The sequence below is a fragment of the Sinocyclocheilus anshuiensis genome, unplaced genomic scaffold (genome assembly GCF_001515605.1).
Source record: "Sinocyclocheilus anshuiensis isolate Anshui unplaced genomic scaffold, SAMN03320099.WGS_v1.1 scaffold419, whole genome shotgun sequence".
In the NCBI taxonomy this organism is placed as follows: Eukaryota; Metazoa; Chordata; class Actinopteri; order Cypriniformes; family Cyprinidae; genus Sinocyclocheilus; species Sinocyclocheilus anshuiensis.
The window spans coordinates 735,481-754,482 of NW_015548228.1; the positions used below are offsets into that span (position 1 = coordinate 735,481).

Below are 19,002 nucleotides of genomic sequence, written 5' to 3' on the forward strand. Positions count from 1 at the left end.
ATGTTTATTTCAATCCGAAATTCAAATTAAAATATGGAATAATATTCATAACAGAAGCTCTAAATATTAAAAATGTAATTGAAACTTACCTGCTTGAACTTGATCGGGGTGTTTTGTTAGTTTGATGCGTTTCCTCCTCTTGAGGTCTCCACTGCTTTTATGAAGAGGTTGCCATGTTTTCACAACAAAACCCGCCCAATCGCGTTTCGAGGGGGTCCCCCGTTAAAAATCGCGTTCCGAGGATAAAATACGCGTGTTTTGGCGGGGTTCCCCTGGTAAATTTCGCATTCCAGGGGCTAAATATCACGTTAGTGGGGTCGTTTTTCAACCCGCGGACATGAAAAACAACCCGCGGCAACAGTGTTAAAGCAACCCAATTCCGCGCGAAAACCGCGGACTTGGCAACACTGGAAGAGGATAGCTTTCGTTTAGCGCATCAAGAACCGGGTTGACCGGGTACTCGGTACCACCGGTACTTAAAAAAAACCTGGTACCGTAACGTTTTCATTTTTTTAGTATCGACTTGGTACCGAAATACCGGGTCTTTTGACAACACTACTGTGCATTATTGTTATTGCAGAGTTATTGCAGTTTAATGATACTAAACCATTTACTTTCATGCAGAACATTGTATTTTGCATACAAGAATTTTGAGTCAACTAAGTGAAGGGAAGGATTGGTAAAGGAAAGAATGGGGAGAAAGAACAAATCTGAAGGAAGGAGAGAAAGAAAAGAACATTTCCCGCATTTTCCAGCTTTAGATTTATAACACTTAAGAGTTTTGATTTATTAACTTATTTTTTTTCTGTCATGTCCAGTTGAAGGTCTGACTGGAACTCCTCTCACCACATCTGCAAGGATATCTGCCCTTAACATCGTTGGAGAGCTGTTGAGGAAAGTTGGGGTGAGTCCAGCTGTAACTGTGGCTATTGCCAAAAAATCCACACTTTCAACTGAGGTTGGTCTGTAGTTTTGATAATCAAGTTCTATGTCCCTTTGTTCTCTTTTCAGAACCTTGAATCAAAGCTGGCATCATGCAGAGAGTTACACATCCATGAGAAAACACCCAGCCGTGTAGCGATAAGCCAGGGTACACCGAGCATTTCACGGGAAACCCCAGAAATCCCATCCAACACAAATGGCTTGTATGATAAGGGGTTAGTCTCACTATTAATTTCAGTACATCTCTGTAATTGACCAAAATGATGTAGATTGTGTCATATCTGACTTGTTCATAATAATTCTTCTCCAAACGTTCTCTGTTTTGTGTTGCAGGATGGTGAAACGGTTGGACTTTGGAACAGGACCCAAGATAATGCTGTGAATAAAGTACTATTCGCTACCAGTGTGCAAGCATGTCTTTCGCTCTCACATCATTGGGAAAACAAGTATTCCTAAACCATTAATATGAAAATGCTTCATTTTCAGGATCTTATGCCCCAAGTCTTCCACTATCTGAGAAGGGGTCTGCTTTTACATTCATATCAACCCTGTTATTGTGTCTGTGGGCTGAAACTACTACCTGTTGTTTTACTATTTTGTTGGAGATTTGCATTGTGTTTTGCAGATGTACTATCTCTTCAATTCACAGTGTTTGTTTTTTATTTTTGTTTGTGTTGTTTTTATATATCTGGTGATTATAGCAGTTTTAAAATGTATCTGCAGTGTAATTTTTATTTGCTCTTTTTGGGACCATAAATTGGGAGACTGTTGCAGGTGCCTGGCAGATTTACCCCTGCAGTCCCAATATATTTGGCACTAAACTACTGATCAATGTCCAATGAAACGTCAACTGCACATTGTTGGTCACAGGACTGGAGCAAGGTATATAGCAGGTTCATTTTTAATTCAGAAATACCTGATTTTATTTAAACTTTTTTTTATTTTTTTATTTTTTAGAAACTAGCATTTTAATGATATATAAGTTTGTTACTAACTGAATGTCATACCTTTAGTGTTCCGATTTGAAAATTCTAAGGAGGTTGGTGAGATGTTATTAGCTTAAGCTGTTGTTCATTTCGTTGTCTTGTAGGGGCTGGCGTAAGTAACCAACAGTAGCCGAAATGTTTATGCATGAACCTCTCATTTGAACAGTCGGTGCCATCTTTGTTTTCAAAGATTACAGTGCTACAGAACTGGAGAGTAGTTGCTGGCATATCATGCGCTGAACATGAATTTAATGTGCCTTCATTTTGTGGCCATTATGAGCTTTGCCTCAAAGTTAATTTAGGTATTGGGGAATTTACTAGCCCGAAGGGAGTTGCAGCTTCTCTCGCTATTCTTCCCAATGTATTAATTCTCTGATATGTCAGGGATTCCATGAAAAGGAGAAATTGAATTCTGAGTGGAGTTTAATCGCTTAGTTTTCACATTTCTCTTTGAGTTGTAGATTTAAATAACAAGCAATATGAATACTTCAGTGAAGGGTACAGATATTTTTATGTTAAAAATAGAAATGTAAGGAAGAATTGATGCATTATATTATCCATTTTTGCCTAGAGGTACTAATGAAAAATTATAGAAATAGAGTATGATTATTGATAGAAAAATTTAGCACACTTGCAAAATTTAGCACCACCTCAGGGCCTCATGTAAGCAATAACCTCACTAAAGAAGTCATTACAGTTCAAATTCTGTCAAGTATTTGTCTCTGTATGCACAAGACATGCACAATTGCTAATTATTGTCATCATGGGTTTTCTTTGTTATTAATTAACCTAAACATCTGCAATGTCCATGCATTCCTCAGCAAAGGCAATGCTTAAATTTATCCTGTCTGTAAAACCATTTCATTGTTGGTTAATCCATAACCTTCAAAATAAATGTGTAGTTAACAGGACTGATTATTTGACTTTTATTCCCCCCCCCCCAGAAATAGTGTTGTTAGAGGAATGATAGAACTCTTGGTTATGGTTCTAAATGCTGTATCACATGCAAGGCACAGCTATTGGCCTATGTAGAAGCAGAAAATACAATTTAGGTCAACAAAAGCGCCTTATACACTTTGAATTAAGAAAACTTTGACGAACATAATTTTTTTTTTTCAAATCATCTCTAAAGGATAAGTTTGCAGATTTCCATCCAGCTTTGCATTGTTACAGTGTTGGTATTATATGTAAATGAATAATGTGTACTCTTTCTCCATGTTACATGCACCCAGATATCCCAGTTAATTTGTCAGCAGGAATGCAGAAGTTTGATCTGTAGTTGTAGTTGTCATTTTGCATCATCTGGCAGACTTCAGACAGTTCCAGTGATTTTGTTAAAACTACAGATTGAACTTCATAATTTTTGTGATCCTGCCCATGGACAGTGGATTAAAAAATTCATTATGGGTGTTTAGGATTTTGGCAAAAGGGAATGCCACAGGGTTTTTCTCTGGTTTCTCTAGTTATGTACCCTCAATTTCTACTCCCTTGACAGCCAAGTTCTATTAAAGCCTCAACTTGAAAGCGGTGAATTACCCCCTTAATGCAGAACAATATATACCATATACAGTGTGGTATAACTTTTGTATCACTTTGTAGTACTTTTATATATACTATGTAACTTAACAGTTGATGAAACATGGTATTACTATGGTACATGTCCAAAAACCATGGAGGTACCTTGGTACTTTATGAGTGTAAAAACCCCATTAGAATTAGTCAGCTGTTGGAATCAGTGAAGAACAGAAATAAATACCAAACCTCGTTTTAGGAGATAGTCAAGATTAAATAAGCATAAATTATCATTCAGAAATGGCAAAAACAGATAGTGAAAGGCTTTGGGAATGAATTCTTTAGTTGTCATCCTTGGGGCCATTGATTGGCTCGATTTGAGGTTCCTCAGGGTGATGCACAGGAGTAGCAGGACCTTCATCTTTTGGGACCTCAGTTGTTTCCATCATGCTCCTGCGTGTTCTTCTAAAGCTGCCACCTCCACTACGCCTTAATGGACTGCTGAAAGATGAGTCACTGCCATGCCTGAGGAACATGCAATGAATTAAGAAACCACACATCTCCAAACGTACCATGTGCAAACTTATGTCTCAATGTATGTTACTGGAGAATGCAATAAGGAGGATGTCAATGAATGGGATTCTGTTTTCACATACATTACAGAAAGGGGTTACTTCAGAACAACCTGAGTTTGCTCCTGAGTGAAGACACTTCTCGGATCAGGGCGTCATTGGCCTCGGTGGCCTCGTTCAGTTCTTTTTGAAGTTTACGACGGGCAGCAGTGGCACGCTGAGACTCCTCGTCGCTTTCTTCCACCTGCAACTTAAGCTGCCTTGATCGCAGATTTGCTTTTTCAGCCTACAACAAGGATGACATCAGTCAGATGTCAAAGTTATGAGAAAATATGGAACCTCAAAAACTCAAATGCTGAACAAGAATGCTTCATACCTGGTCCTTAAATTGCTCTGTCTGTTTTCGTTCATCCTCTATCTGAATCATCAGTTCCTTTAGTTTCTTGTCTTTCTGACGCATGGCCTTGGCAATAGCTTGTCTGTCTCTGTTACAAAAAAAAAAAACGACTAGTTGGAATCCCTTTGTCTTTACAGCCAAATCCATCTTAACACTGATGATCTTACCTGCTCTCATGGTCCACTTGGTCCTCCATTTGTTGTAACTTGGTCTCTAGTGCAGCTACAGAGGCCCGTTGCTTGGACTTGACCTGTCCCTCCATCTCCAGCAACTTGGCCCTCAGTTCTTTGTTTTGCCTCTCCATTTGCTGCCAGCCACTCTCCATCCTCTGAGCATTGGAGCGTTCAACATGCAGCTCGCTGGTCAGCTGATCCACCTAGTTATAAATGAAAATGATCTGCGTTATCATCACCTCGAAAGAACACCTTCGCTACAGCCTACAAGTAGATGAATGGCACATTAACCCAATCACCTCCTGCACACTTCTCCGGAGTCTCTCATTGAGCGTCTCCATGTTTGCCTGTTCCTCATCAAGTTCCTCTTCCAGCTGTTGAATTTTGGCTTCCAGACGACGCCTCTCCTCTGACATGCCAGATCTATCAGTGGACAGTCATTGCATATTGTATTTTACAGTTTTAAAATTCAAAGTATTTTTCAAAGTATTCAAAGTAATTGTATTTTTCCAAATATCTTTGCAAATATAAATTCCCAACATACTTTCCAAATGAGCCACTTGCCATCTCCCCTGCTATCTCATCTCTCTCTCGCTCAGCCTGTTTGCGGGCTCTCTCTGCTGTAGCCAGTTCCTACGAAGAAATTGACAATTGTATGGCAAGATATTTAAGCCTATTGCAATCAGCCATTTGGTATCATGTATACCTCATGTAGGTGTAAGATTTCTGCCTCCATGGCTCTGGCCTTTCTCTCAGATTCTCTAGCTTCGGAAAGAACCTCCTTGTGGGATGCTCTCGCATCTTCCAGCTCCCTCTGGGAATCTTTCATCTGTGTCTGTCATGTAAAAAAAGAAAACTAACATAGATGAAGTTTGATAAAGGCTTGGGAAACTCCAAAAGAATTTGAAGGTTTAACCCTCTGACCTGAGTCTTGCGGAGCTGTTTAATGGCCTCATCTCTCGCCCTACTGATTGCATCAATTTGGTCTTCAAGGTCCTGCAAATCCCCCTCAAGTTTCTTCTTGGCAGCTGCCAATGAAGTTCTCATTTTCTGCTCATCTTCTAGCGCAGTCTCAAGCTCACGTACCTGTGTGCCAAGTGGGAAAATATTACAACAGAAGAACTTTTTTTCCCCCAATTGCTGACTGGAGGAGGGTAAGGAGTCTACAAGAAGTGTCATGCAGTTCAGGAAGACCTACAAAATCAGATATTGCTTACCCATTGAGCAACAAAAATAAAATCAAAGAAATCAATCTTCACCTGCTTCAGCAGTTGTTTCCTCTTCTCTTCATTTTGCTCCTCTCTGACCTGCAGGTCTCTTTGAAACTGGACTTTGAGGGCCTGCATATTGACTTCCAGATGGAGTTTAGCATCCTCTGCAGTCTGTAATTCATCCTCAAGTTCCTCCATTTGAATTATCATCTCTTCCACTCGAGCCTCCAATCCACGTTTTGCCTTCTCCAGCTCATGGACCTTCCGTAGTTTTTATATGCAACATTTAGTAATCTAATTTCAGACAACTGTCTCTAAGTTGACTATGAACTACTGTCCAAGATTCATGCTACTGTAAAACACAACTTACATTTCTGCCCACGTCGTCCTTTGAACTGATCAGATCTTCCATCTCAGTGCGAAGTGTCTTATTGAGTTTCTCTAACTCTCGTAAGGAACCCTGGGATTCTTCGAGCGCTCGGGTGAGGGCCAAACATTTGGTCTCTTTCTCCCGTGCCTCTGCCTCTGCGCAGTCACGCTCCTGAGCATACTTACTGGAGATGGTCTTCTCATCAGCAAGCATCTTAATGAGATAAAAAATCACTTAGTAGCAGTAATTGTGCTGACGAAATTAGGATAGCTGAAATTAGCTGAAGCATAGAAATGCAACCTGGTCAAATTTCCGTTGTTTCTTCTCCAGATTTGAAACCAGCTGTCTCTGGTTGTCCAGGTCCATCAGCACATCCTCCAACTCTTGCTGAAGATGATTCTTGGTCTTCTCTAGCTTGTCATAGGCTGCAGCTTTCTCCTCAAACTCTCCAGTTGTGGCTTCCAGATCCCTCTGTAGCCGTCTCTTGCTTTCTTCAAGCATTTGGAAATTGCTGGAGTATTCATCCAGCTTCTTCTTTGCATCTGACAACTATAGTAGAAGCAAACTTATTGTAAATTAAATTTGCCTCATTTGTACATTTGTTTTTTTATTTTGGCACAACTGATTGTCATATACTGAGATGCTTAATGACATTTTTGAGGGTGTTCTTTGCAAATGCGAGTGACTGGCCTGTGTGGTAAGGCTGGAGGCCTGTCTCTCCACGTTCCTTCGGGCTTCTGCCTCTTCTTCTATTTGTTCTAGCAGACTGTTTCGTTCATCCTCCATTTGACGTAGCCGAGTGGAAAAATTCAGTTTTTGACGGGTCTCTTCAGCAAGTAACTCCTAAATAGGCAGATAGGCAAAACATCAAGAGCCAAGTGCTTCTCAAAATCATAATTCTGTCACAATTCTTTCTTTAACCCTAATTATGATTCCTAAAATATAAAGGTAGCTATATGCACAAAGACCCATTTATTCAGTAAAAAAAAACAAAACAAAACATAAATTTGTGTAAAATATTATCTGTATATCATTTTTTTATCTGACAATAAAATAAAATAAAAATTACTTCAGTGTTTAGAAATCACAATGAAATGTTTTATTTTCCTGACCTTTTCTAATGACTCCAGTTTGAAAACCCCTGCTTTAGATTATACAATACCTGTGTATCCTGGAGCTGTGAGTTGAGACTAGCAACATCTTTACTCAGCTTGATGTTCTTGCTCTCTGCTTCATTGAGGATGCTATTCACATTGTTATACTCCATCTGAGAGTTTTTACAAAAGACATCCATAAGTCAGGTGTTTCTATACAGAAACCCCGCATTGTATCTATAGTAATCATTTATAAGTGTTTATTCAGAGCACATGTCTGAATGTAAAACTCACAGTCAGTTTAGACACTGCATCTCCAAGCTCTTCCCTCTTCTTTTCGCTCTCACTGAAGCAAGTCTGAAGGTCAGCAAGCTGGGTCTCCACCTTTTTCTTCTTCTGTTCCACATCCTGCTTGGCATTACTCAGTGAGCGAAGGTCTCCATTCAAGTCTACAACCTCCTTCTCTAAGGCCTGTTTCGCCTTTTCCAGATTGGCCTTGGCCTGTGTTTCAGGTTCAGTTTATTTCATTTTAATCATTTGGCAGGATATTACTTACAAGATTAAAAGTACTGAAGTACCCAATTGAATGGTTAATGTTGTTTCAGCACTGTAATTTTTTGTTATATGCCAATGTTAAGCAGTTTTCTTACCCGTTTGGTTTGCTCTAGCTGTTCACCAAGTTCATTTACAGACTGAGCATGTTTTTGTTTCATCTCATTCACTTGAGCCTCGTGGCTTCGGCCTTCGTCTTCTATCAACTTCTTCAGCATTGCCACCTCCTGCTCTCTCTTAGCCCTGTCCAAAAAAGAGGCTAAGGCTAATATCTACTCTACCATGTTCCATGTAAATGGCAAAAAGTAATAAATGACCATTTGAAAGCTACAAATTTAAATAATCACCGTAGCTCTTGTTGTGCTGCTGTGGTGTCTAGTGAGTCCTCCAGTTCAGTCCTCAGGGCCGACAGCTCTTCTTCCAGCTCCTTTCTGGCCTTTTCTGACTTTCTACAAGTCTCCCGCTCAGCTTCGAGCTCATCTTGAAGCTCTGAGACAAGCCCATCCATTTCCTGTATCTTTTTCAGAGCATTGCTCTTCTGAGCTGATTCTTTTTCTATGCTGGTCAATATACAGATGATCTGGTTACAGTTTACAATGAGCAGTGAAGCAATGTCTTTGAACAGTCATGTGAGTAACAATGTACCATGCCTGAAGCTCCTGAATTTCCACTTCACTTCTGGCTTGTTGTGTCTTGAGTTCTGCTATCTGGGTCTGTGTGTCCTTTAGTTGTTCCTGTACATCATTATACTCAGTCTCCAGTTTACGTTTAGCTTTCTCGACATCCTGCCGACTTTTCTCTTCCTTCTTCATTCGAACTGCACAGACACACAGACATGGCAAATGCTTCACGGTATTTACTTGAGGCATTTACTTATTATTGATACAGTATATCAATTAATTTGGTTAGGATTCAAATTATTTTCAACTACAGACAATTCCATACTATAAAACCAAAAGTCACAATGAAAAAACCTTCAAGATCTGAAATCATAGATTCATGTTTAGCCTTCAGTTTAGTCAAGTTTTTGGATTTCTCTTCCTCCTCAGCAAGGTTGGAGCAAAAGTCAGCTAACCGCTCCTCCAACTGTTGCTTCTCCTAAAAACACACAGAAGCAGCAGCCATATTACTCAGATATGATATTCATTTTTCACAAAAAGTATAATGATGATCCAGATAACAATACCGCCTGGTGAAACCTTCTACAAACCTTCTGCAACTTGCAGTTTTGATCTTCCACGATGAAAAGATCTTCCTCAAGTGTCTTAATCTTCCCATCTGTAGCCCCACTTTCCAGCTGAAGCTTCTGTCTGGCATTTTCTTCTTCTACTAAATGTTTCTCTAAATCCTGCACAAAACAATAGATGAGTACAGTTTTCTTATTTACTTTTTCCAGTTTCTTTTCCAAATCTTATGCTTTGACAAAAATGAGGTGGAGAAAAAAAATTACAGTAAAATTACAATTAGCAAATTAAATTCTCATTATTGTTCCACTTAGTCTGTGATAACTGATCACCGCTCAACCTTGAGTTGTTGTTGCAGATTCGCCTTCTCTTGCTGAAAGACCTGGCTTCGCTCCTCCTCCTCCTCGAGTCGAGCCTCCATCTCATGCAGCACTTCCTCCAGCTCTTGCTTTTTGGCCTCCAGCCGTATCCTCACCTCCTCAGACTCTGCATACAACTCTGCCTCCTCCTGTAGTTTGGCTTGTATCTGGTTTCTCTCCTCTACCACCTGCACTCCAGCCAATATGGGTGTATTGATAGTGAGGAATCAGTATGAATGAATGCACCATTGTAGTTGAGTTTGGATCACATATTGTTCTGCCCTTGTACCTGGTTGTGTTTCTGTGTGATCTCCTTAAGTTCAGCTTCAGACTTCTGGGCAATTTCTTTGGCTTTCTGAAGCTCCTCCTCCTTTTGATTCATGTCCTCTTCTTGACGAGTCACCTGAAGCAGGGGTTTTACCTAAACAGAAACATAAATTGACCCCAAAATGACCACATTGGTATTTAAATTTACATGGATATGTGTAGTTCTGTCATGACAACTCTCGGAGGGTTTGGCATGATAATGTACATGACAATGTGAATGTGTTTGGTCTTGGCGGAATAGATCTGCTGCTGCTGTAGAGCAAGAACCAGGACTTGCTACTGCCAATACATCCACAACATGCTGCTGTGAGCATGTAAGAAATGCTGCTGCTGCACATATAACATATGAAATAACCCCCATATAGCATACGTGAATCACCCCGTAGCAGATCTATACAGGTGGAGCTGGGGAAGGGGGGGGTTTCTGAAGCGCACTGCAACTGCCACAGCAAGCACTAGTCGAGTATTTGAATGTTGAGCAGCAAGCTCATTGGCTGCTGATACAAAAAGACCAATCAGCTGCGCCATGTGATGATGATGTCATTATGTCAGATTGAGTTTGACCTATCGGACTGCGCCATCTAGAGTTTCATGCCAGAACTCTGAATTTGTGTTTAGGACTTACTTTAGTGAAAAGTCTCCACCACTGCCAGTTCCTGAGTGTCAGATAAACAGCGCAGTTCCTCTGAATCACTTTCATGGCTATCAGCTGCTTTTGTTTCTTGCTGAATGCCCTGTAAATTTCAAGATTTTTAAGATAGAGTGGTTTACTTTTTGTCTTTAGCCACAGTGAAACTACAATTACAGCAAGAAGCTTCAAAGGTAGATGGTATACAGTATATTTGCATTTATTTAACAAGAACTCACTTTCTGCTAAGAAAGCCACGGGCCTGGGCCTGGAAGGCAATTATGATATCAGTCAGTTTCAGGTCACGTTCTTCCTCCAGCTGTGCCAACACTCCTGTGCGGAAAAATATCTTGCTCAGACCAATCCGGTACAGGTTGGGGTCCAAGTCTAGATGTTTGATCTGATGGTTAAAAAGCAGGGAGGAATTGTCATCAATGAACGATAAATAATTAAAAAAATTAAAATTAAAATTGCATTGTCAGTACAGTGTAAGTATATAAGTATATTGATGTATTTATATATATATAAGTATATTTTGCTCAACTCACTATAAGTGTACAGGCTTGTTTTCCATCCATGAATCCTTTAGGAATAGCCCCAGCAGCTAGGATCTCATAGCTTGGAAATAATCAAAGATTGTGATGAGTATTCCGGCCAATTAGAAACATCCAAATCTACAAACTCTGTATTTGAAATGCTCAAGTATGTGTTTCAGAAATGACTCACCGCTGGCGGAACTCGTGAAAGACGATGCGATTGGGGAAGCCCTGGCGACAGATACGGATCCCTTCCAGTACACCATTACAGCGCAGCTGCTCGAGAACCAGGTGGGCAGCTATCTTGCCAGACTAAGGGCAAAAGCAGTGAATTTTAACTCTATTTTACTACTGCTTTTACTATAGTTTTATTTTTTTAACTGTATGCATACTCTTGGGGTAAAGAGTATAATTTATGTTTAAATCCCATATAACAAATCATGTGAAACCTGCTCTTGTCTACCTTTTGGAAAAGTCATCTTAGATATACCACTAAATACAGATATGAATCACTATATTTTGATATTTGCTGTGGCATACCCTTTTTTCATGGTTGGGAATGATGCAGCGTACAAAATTTGGTTGAGTGTTATGGAGAGTCATCATGAGCTTGCCAAGAGACTCTTTGTACAGCTGTCCTACAGTGCGGAACATGCCTTTCTTGGACTTGGAAGCAGTGGGAGCTGCACTATCAGACTTAGCCATTTTAGCCATGGTTTCCAAACCCACCACACGGTCCACTGTGGGAACACAGGGATTTCTTTCAAAATACATTTTAGACCAGTTGCGTTTAAAATAAAGAATTTGAGACAAATAAAAGCTTTCTTTATAGAGAATACAGTACTGTCTTTCTGCTCAGACTTAAAGGTATAGTTCACCCAAAAATGGATATTGATGTTTATCTGCTTACCCACAGGGCATGCAAGATGTAGGTGACTTTGTTTCTTCAGTAGAACACAAACGAAGATTTTTAACTCAAACCGTTGCAGTCTGTCAGTCTTATAATGGAAGTGATTGGGAATCTGGCTTTGAGAGTAAAAAAAACATACACAAACAAAACCAAATTAAACCCTGCGGCTCGTGACGATACATTGATGTGTAAAGACACAAAACGATCAGTCTGTGCAAGAAACTGAACAGTATTTATCTAGTTTTTTTTACCTCTGATTCACCACAATGTCCGAACTGACCTGACCATTGACACTCCTAATTGAGATTGTAGATAGAGTGTCAATGGTCCATTTGAGAGATAGGTGGCGGTAATGCACTTATAAGTCTGCGATCCGCTATTAAGCAAGAAGAAGAAGACGTGTCACGCGGCGGCTGTCGAGGACGCGCTCAGGACAGTTCGGACATTGCAGTGCATCAGAGGTAAAAAACTATATAAATACTGTTCAGTTTCTTGCACAGACCGATCGTTTCATGTCTTTACACTTCAATGTATCGTCACGAGCTGCAGGGTTTAATTTGGTTTTGTTTGTGTATGTTTTTTTTTACTCTCAAAGCCGTGATTCCCATTCACCTCCATTATAAGACTGACAGACTGCAACGGTTTGAGTTAAAGATCTTCGTTTGTGTTCTACTGAAGAAACAAAGTCACCTACATCTTGGATGCCCTGGGGGTAAGCAGATAAACATCAAATTTTAATTTATGGGTGAACTATCCCTTTAAGTAAACCGTGTTATTATTTATCCTGACAAAAACTAACCATCTTTCCAGATGTCCTGAACAAAAGCACTGGAAGAGTTACACAGCAGGGCTGTGACATTGTCATTGAGTGGGTCCATGTTTTTAGTCAACCAAGATGTGGCATTATAATCCACCTAAATCAAATTAAAACATTATTATTATAGCAATCATATATTTTTTCTCATAATGAGCTCATGTTAAGTACTTTGCTTTACAACTGCTCAACTTTAAATCAGTAAATTTAATGCATTTTTTATTGAATAACTGTATTAATATTTTAAATATATATCTTTTCTGACCCCAGACTTTTGAATACCTTGCCAGCATAGTGTTGCACAGTGAAGAAAGTCTTCTCCTTTAGATTCTTAGGTTTAGAGAATTTGCAGTGGCTTGAGTGAGTGTTTGTGAGTTTTTCGACAAAGGAAACATCCGTTGCCTTTGGAAACCAGCACTCCTCATCTAGCAGAGCTAGGATACCTGGAGGATTGTTCTGTAAGGGAAAACCAAGAGAAATGTCATGACTGAGTGACCTTTAAAGATAATCAAAGATTATTACACTTAATATGTATGAATGGTGTTGTTTATAAACTGACCGGTCTCTCAATGAGCTCAATGCAGGGTTGGAGGTCCAGGCCAAAGTCAATAAAGCTCCACTCAATGCCTTCCTTCTTGTACTCCTCCTGCTCCAGGATGAACATAGTGTGATTGAAGAGCTGTTGCAGTTTCTCATTGGTGTAGTTGATGCACAGCTGCTCGAATGAGTTATCCTGTGAGAAAGGCAAAAAAGGAAAGCTTTGAGTTTGAAAGTTCACATTTGGATTTTAGAATTTGTTAATGAAGACTTTCGGACTCACCTCAAAAATCTCAAACCCAGCAATGTCTAAGATGCCCAGAAAAGAGGCTCCCTGACGCTTTGTCTTATCTAGAGCCTTGTTGACACGTGCCAAGATCCAGCGAAACAGACGGTCATACATAGCCTTGGCCAAGGCTTCAACTGCAAAGTCAGCCTGATAAATTGACATATTATGTTATATAAATTGATATATACTGTATATACAAATAAAAAAAAATCTGCTGAAATCTTAAAAATATAGCTGTATGGCATAGTGTGGTAATGCACCTGTTCTTTGGTCTGTGCCTTCTGTACCAGCTCTCGGCCTACTTTGATGCGAGGAGTGAGTATAGCTTTGGTGAAGTCAGTCACATTAATCCCCTGGAGATGGCACACTTTCTGTGCAGCTGGTGGATGCATTTACCACAACATATGAGCATTTTGGTTTAGTCGGGATAGTTCGGGATAAGAGCAACATTACAGATTAATCCCTCTGGACTGATTGTTTACCTGTGTTGTCTGGCATGCTGGCCTGCTCCTGGTTTTTCTCTGCTTTGAACTCAATGTTCCCCAGTTGCAGCACAGTAGAACATAATTTCAACATGCCTAAAAGTAACACAACACTTCATGTAAAACAGCATGAAAAGATAGGATATTAAGTTATAAAACTAGTCATTGCTTTGTTATATACCAATTCTGTCCTCCTCATTGAAGCCGAGGACCTCCATGGCTTCCAGAGTCTCTTCAAGCATCTCATCATCTTGTTGGTTTTGTACCTGCACATGCCCAGCCACCAGGAACCGGTAGTTACCAAAGTCCTCTAGCAAGAGCTCATCTGTGGAAGAGAATGACTGCTAGTGGTGTGTCTGAAATGATGTCTAAAACTGTCTACTAAAACTAATAAACTGACAAAATTAGCTGATCTGTATTTGTGAATGTAATTACATAAGACTCAATACAAAGCTGCTGTAATAGAAATTCCCGGTCCTCACCCACCTCGCATGTTGTCTTTGGCTCCAGCCACCATGTAGTAGAAGATGTGGAAGGATCTCTCGATTTTGGCCTGACGGATACATCGAGACTTTTCCAGGAGGTCTGGATTCATTACGTCATTAAGGTAAAAAAGAATGTGCTTGACTTTATGATGTACAGCAAGTCTAAATATTTTTTGGAAATGATTGTTCTAACTGATCTGGATGTCAAACTGTTCAGATTCAGTGGAAAGATTTATTAGGATACAGGTTTCAATGTTTGCTCCAACGATGTAGCCTGTGTTGTCAAAGTTGATTTTAATAAATTTACCCTGAGAAGGAAAAACAGCAAACGTTTTTACACTAATGTTGATGATAATGAGCAAATATTCAATACCAAAACAATGAATTTTTAACTCACGAATCTTGAGGAATTATCATTTTTGATGGTCTTTGCATTGCCAAATGCCTCCAGAATAGGATTGGTCTGCAGGAGCTGCTTCTCTAGCTCACCCTAAACAAACGGACAAAGCAAATGTTATTCATTGTGTATTCAATGCAGTCAAACTATAAAATAAAAGCTCTTCTAGTGTACTTTACATATTATAGTTTAGTATATATTAAAGTAAAAGGCCATTCAGGTTGTAGTCATGTTTAATTCATAATTCATGATTGACATCCAAAAATGTATGACAATAAGCTTAGGTACTCACATATGCTAACTGGGGTCCTTTTTGTTGCTAAATGGGGGTAAATAATGAATTGAGTTAAAATTGAAAAGTTGTGTATTTGATGTCTAGTGATTATTTATTTCAGGTCTGTATATTCTGTGAATTATTGCAAAAAATAATCAACAGTAATCAATCCAACAGTTGTGTTTTGTTTCATGAACAGCCTTCCAAAATCACAAAGCACATGCAGAAGCATATCTGTATGGACACAATTGTAAATGACCCGCAGTAGTGCACCTTGCATGTAATATTTAAATATATCTTGTTTAGTGCTGACGCGTTTATATCCTATCATAAAGACATGACTATTATTCTAATCAAACAATACACTGTTATCAAAACCTTACCAGTAATGAGGGCATGCAAAAACTGTTATTATAACAGATACTGTATGACATGTTAGTCAGTTAAATGATTGAAACTTGGAACTCACAGATCCAGAATCTCTCTTCCCTTTTTGTGATGATGCCACAACTGCAAGGTACTGGATGACTTTTTTGGTGTTTTCCGTTTTTCCTGCACCTGACTCGCCACTATTAAACACACATTAAAGAATGCTGCCACATGTCACATAATCATTTGCATAATAATTTGCATGTCAGGCTGCTTAGCAAATTTGATGATATAGTGCATATAAATGGCTCATGTGATATTTGACCAGTCAAACTCAAACTCTGGTAATTCTTGCAAATGTATCTGCTGATTACATCTTTACTGAATGGTGCCTCACAGAAACAGTGGATACTTCTTTCCTGAGTCAATCTTGGGCTAAATGCTTTACTATTAAAGAAATAGTTTCATTAGAAATTTATTTTTAAGAGTATATGGAGCAAACAATACGTGGGGCATTTAGAACTCACGTGCAGAGAATAGACTGGTCTTCACGCTCTGTGGAGAAAGAAACAGAAACATTTGAACTCAGTACAAGGACAGGACAAGAAATGCATGAATTGTCACAGTTAAGAACCTGAACGAGATTAACAAGGGGCCCGGCTGTCTAAACACAAACTCCACTATTGTTCACTGGAGATCCCAACCTCCAAAATCTTACATATTCTAAATTGAGTACAGGGTGAGATTAACTTCAGTTCATCCTTCCAAAAATAGCTGTAAAAAAATTCAGTGAGAAAGGGAAAGGCCCCTTGTATGGCAATTCTGATGCCTTTAATCCACAGCCTGTAAAACACAGTCCCTGACACACACACTCTCCAATCCACAGCTGGCTCTGCTGGACTGAACAACTATGAATAATCTTAATTTTTACAGTTTCCTTATTATTCTATATTTGCGTTGCACAATTACACAACACTGAAAGAATTACTTTAGGGAAGAAAGCCATGATTTTTGTGTCTTTTGTAGTTTCTATAACAACCACAGTAAGCCTGTGAATTTTCTAATAGTTTTTATAAGGTGCATTCAGTGAGTTAAGACTGGTGGTCACCTTGCAGCATGTTCCTATAGGCATTATCAGTGACGGCATAGATGTGGGGAGGAACCTCATGACGCTTCTTCCCCTTATACATCTCAATGATCTTCTCAGAGTAGATGGGCAAGAACTTATAGGGGTTCACCACCACACAGAAGAGGCCTGAGTAAGTCTGGATTGGAATAAATATCAAATAAATATTCAAAATGTATGCCAGGAAACTGCAATATCATACTAAGTATGCTTCATTTTTTCCACACTATAAGGCGTTTTCAACTTTTTAGATACAAAGACTCCCGGATATGATGATGCCCTTGGAAGTGACCCCCATTCTAAAGTATAAATGCATATATTTTAAATAAAATAAGTGTACTGCATAATATTTAATGTATAAAGACTCATATACACTACCATTCAAAAGTTTGGGGTCAGTAAGTTTTCTTTTTTTTTCTTTTTGAAAGAAATTAGAAATGAATAAATTAATTTCTTTAATGAATATTAAAGAAATTAATATTTTTAGTCCGCAAGGATACATTAGTTTGATCAAAAGTGACTGTAAACACTTTTACATTGTTACAAAACGTCTATTTCAAATAAATGCTGTACTTCTGAACTTTCTACTCATCAAAGAATCCTAAAAAAAAGTATCAGTTTCCCTAAAAGCAAATAAGTAGCAACTGTTTTTGACATTAATTATAAAAAGAAATGGAAGTATGTGTATGTATGTATGGGTAAGTATGGGGATGTGTACCCTGTTTTGAAAACCCGATATTTTTAGTCCGCAAGGATACATTAGTTTGATCAAAAGTGACTGTAAACACTTTTACATTGTTACAAAACGTCTATTTCAAATAAATGCTGTACTTCTGAACTTTCTACTCATCAAAGAATCCTAAAAAAAAGTATCAGTTTCCCTAAAAGCAAATAAGTAGCAACTGTTTTTGACATTAATTATAAAAAGAAATGGAAGTATGTGTATGTATGTATGGGTATGTGTACCCTGTTTTGAAAACCCCTATGACTGAGAAATGATCATAAATAAAGACTTTTGTAGTTTAACCAACTGTGTAAGGTGAAGTTTGAATGAACTTACATAAATGAGACCTGAGAAATACCTCTCCCTGATGTTATGCAGCACTGAGGCCTCATTCAGGCAAGTCAGTGCAGCCATGTCTTCAACCTTGTTGTACTTGGGTGGGTTCATTTTCTGGATTTCATCTTTGCTGACGGTCACCTTCTTTCCATTGTCAAGCTCAACCACCACCTCATTCCCTGTCTCTTCTTTGATAAAAGTAGCAACTGTTTTTGACATTAATTATAAAAAGAAATGTATGTATGTATGGGTAAGTATGGGTATGTGTACCCTGTTTTGAAAACCCCTGAGAAATGACTGAGAAATGATCATAAATAAAGACTTTTGTAGTTTAACCAACTGTGTAAGGTGAAGTTTGAATGAACTTACATAAATGAGACCTGAGAAATACCTCTCCCTGATGTTGTGCAGCACTGAGGCCTCATTCAGACAGGTCAGTGCAGCCATGTCTTCAACCTTGTTGAACTTGGGTGGGTTCATTTTCTGGATTTCATCTTTGCTGACGGTCACCTTCTGTCCATTGTCGAGCTCAACCACCACCTCATTCCCTGTCTCTTCTTTGATGCTGGCTGACTGAAAACCTTCCCTTTCTGAAGGTATCCACACCATCTTTTTGGTCGACCAATCGGCCTGGGCCACCCCGCTGTTTTTGAAGTCATTGTCAAGGAAAAGGAACTTGCTGCTGTCTTCGTTTTCTGGTTGCTTGGTCATCTTGAAGTATTTCTGTGAGTTATTCTATGATGTAATACGAAATGTGTTTTATCATCTGTCTGTATTAGCTTTCTTGACACTACTGATGGATGTGCAAACATGTAGCCTTATTTTATATTCTAATCAGGCAAACCACAGCCATATCTTTGCCACTCATGGGCCACTTATTCTCTACAGCTGTAAACCTGTTGAAAGGTGATAATAAAGTCCCCATGATCATTCCTTATATGGAGTGTGTCCAGTAAAAGCTTCTTCACACACCACTGACATATTGGTGCCAATTTATATCGCCTGTTTTGTGTTTAAGTACTGGATTTGCATGACAAATTTCCAGGACATTTTACAGTCAGCATGTCCTTAGAAAATATTTTTACGGTTAAATATAATAAAATTACAGATATTCTTATGATCTCTGCAATATTTCAATAACCCTGCAGTGCATAAACAGGTAATTCTTACAAAACATTTCAAGAGTTTCAACTTGCCACCCTAAAATAAGGCAAATGTGAGGACACTAGTCAATTAACATTTTACAAAAAAATAAAAAAATAAATAATAATAACAAATAAATTATATTACCATTAAATGAAACTACAGTTAACCAAGAAAAGTTTGCTTTTTATTAATTTTTTTGAAGATACAGTAATATAACTCGATGCTACAAAATATATATTATTCATAAAATATATATTTATTTAAAGTTTT

At 38.7% G+C, this 19,002-nt stretch overlaps 2 protein-coding genes across 3 annotated transcripts in view; one reads left to right on the top strand and one right to left on the bottom strand.

Moving 5' to 3' along the window:
* The window catches only part of LOC107654507 (nuclear distribution protein nudE homolog 1-like), an 8,306-nt gene extending 6,057 nt beyond the window's left edge, over nucleotides 1–2,249 (top strand). For both annotated transcript variants that reach the window (XM_016441592.1, XM_016441593.1), the window contains exons 7-9: nucleotides 819–904; nucleotides 1,012–1,157; nucleotides 1,276–2,249. In XM_016441592.1, coding sequence (XP_016297078.1) covers nucleotides 819–904; nucleotides 1,012–1,157; nucleotides 1,276–1,324 — 281 coding nt within the window. In that variant the 3' untranslated portion in view covers nucleotides 1,325–2,249. The remainder of the gene's footprint in view (nucleotides 1–818; nucleotides 905–1,011; nucleotides 1,158–1,275) is intronic.
* A 1,410-nt stretch (nucleotides 2,250–3,659) lies between these two features.
* LOC107654508 (myosin-11-like) lies at nucleotides 3,660–18,327 on the bottom strand. The gene is made up of 41 exons (XM_016441594.1): nucleotides 17,956–18,327; nucleotides 16,509–16,665; nucleotides 15,928–15,955; nucleotides 15,490–15,600; nucleotides 15,369–15,372; nucleotides 14,758–14,850; nucleotides 14,605–14,668; nucleotides 14,362–14,460; nucleotides 14,057–14,200; nucleotides 13,876–13,971; nucleotides 13,654–13,772; nucleotides 13,388–13,540; nucleotides 13,127–13,300; nucleotides 12,850–13,023; nucleotides 12,553–12,667; nucleotides 11,384–11,583; nucleotides 11,034–11,155; nucleotides 10,856–10,925; nucleotides 10,547–10,707; nucleotides 10,305–10,413; nucleotides 9,642–9,773; nucleotides 9,334–9,540; nucleotides 9,020–9,157; nucleotides 8,784–8,907; nucleotides 8,455–8,626; nucleotides 8,157–8,369; nucleotides 7,908–8,052; nucleotides 7,552–7,758; nucleotides 7,326–7,430; nucleotides 6,854–7,006; nucleotides 6,464–6,712; nucleotides 6,164–6,376; nucleotides 5,842–6,054; nucleotides 5,507–5,668; nucleotides 5,289–5,417; nucleotides 5,127–5,215; nucleotides 4,882–5,005; nucleotides 4,577–4,785; nucleotides 4,389–4,497; nucleotides 4,126–4,298; nucleotides 3,660–3,965 (listed from the first exon to the last, which is right to left on the bottom strand). The coding sequence occupies exons 1-41, from the start codon at nucleotides 18,295–18,297 to the stop codon at nucleotides 3,782–3,784; spliced, it is 5,985 nt and encodes a 1,994-aa protein (XP_016297080.1). The 5' UTR covers nucleotides 18,298–18,327; the 3' UTR covers nucleotides 3,660–3,781.
* Nucleotides 18,328–19,002: the final 675 nt, after the last annotated feature.

Bases quoted from the DNA above. Each gene is read 5' to 3' on its own strand.
- LOC107654508 (XM_016441594.1), bottom strand. From the start codon at position 18,297: ATGACCAAGCAACCAGAAAACGAAGACAGCAGCAAGTTCCTTTTCCTT. The intron at 8,908-9,019 runs GTTTGTAGAAGG...GTGTGTTTTTAG, and splicing joins AAAACTGCAAGTTGCAGAAG to GAGAAGCAACAGTTGGAGGA. The intron at 4,299-4,388 runs GTATGAAGCATT...TCCTTGTTGTAG, and splicing joins CAGAGCAATTTAAGGACCAG to GCTGAAAAAGCAAATCTGCG.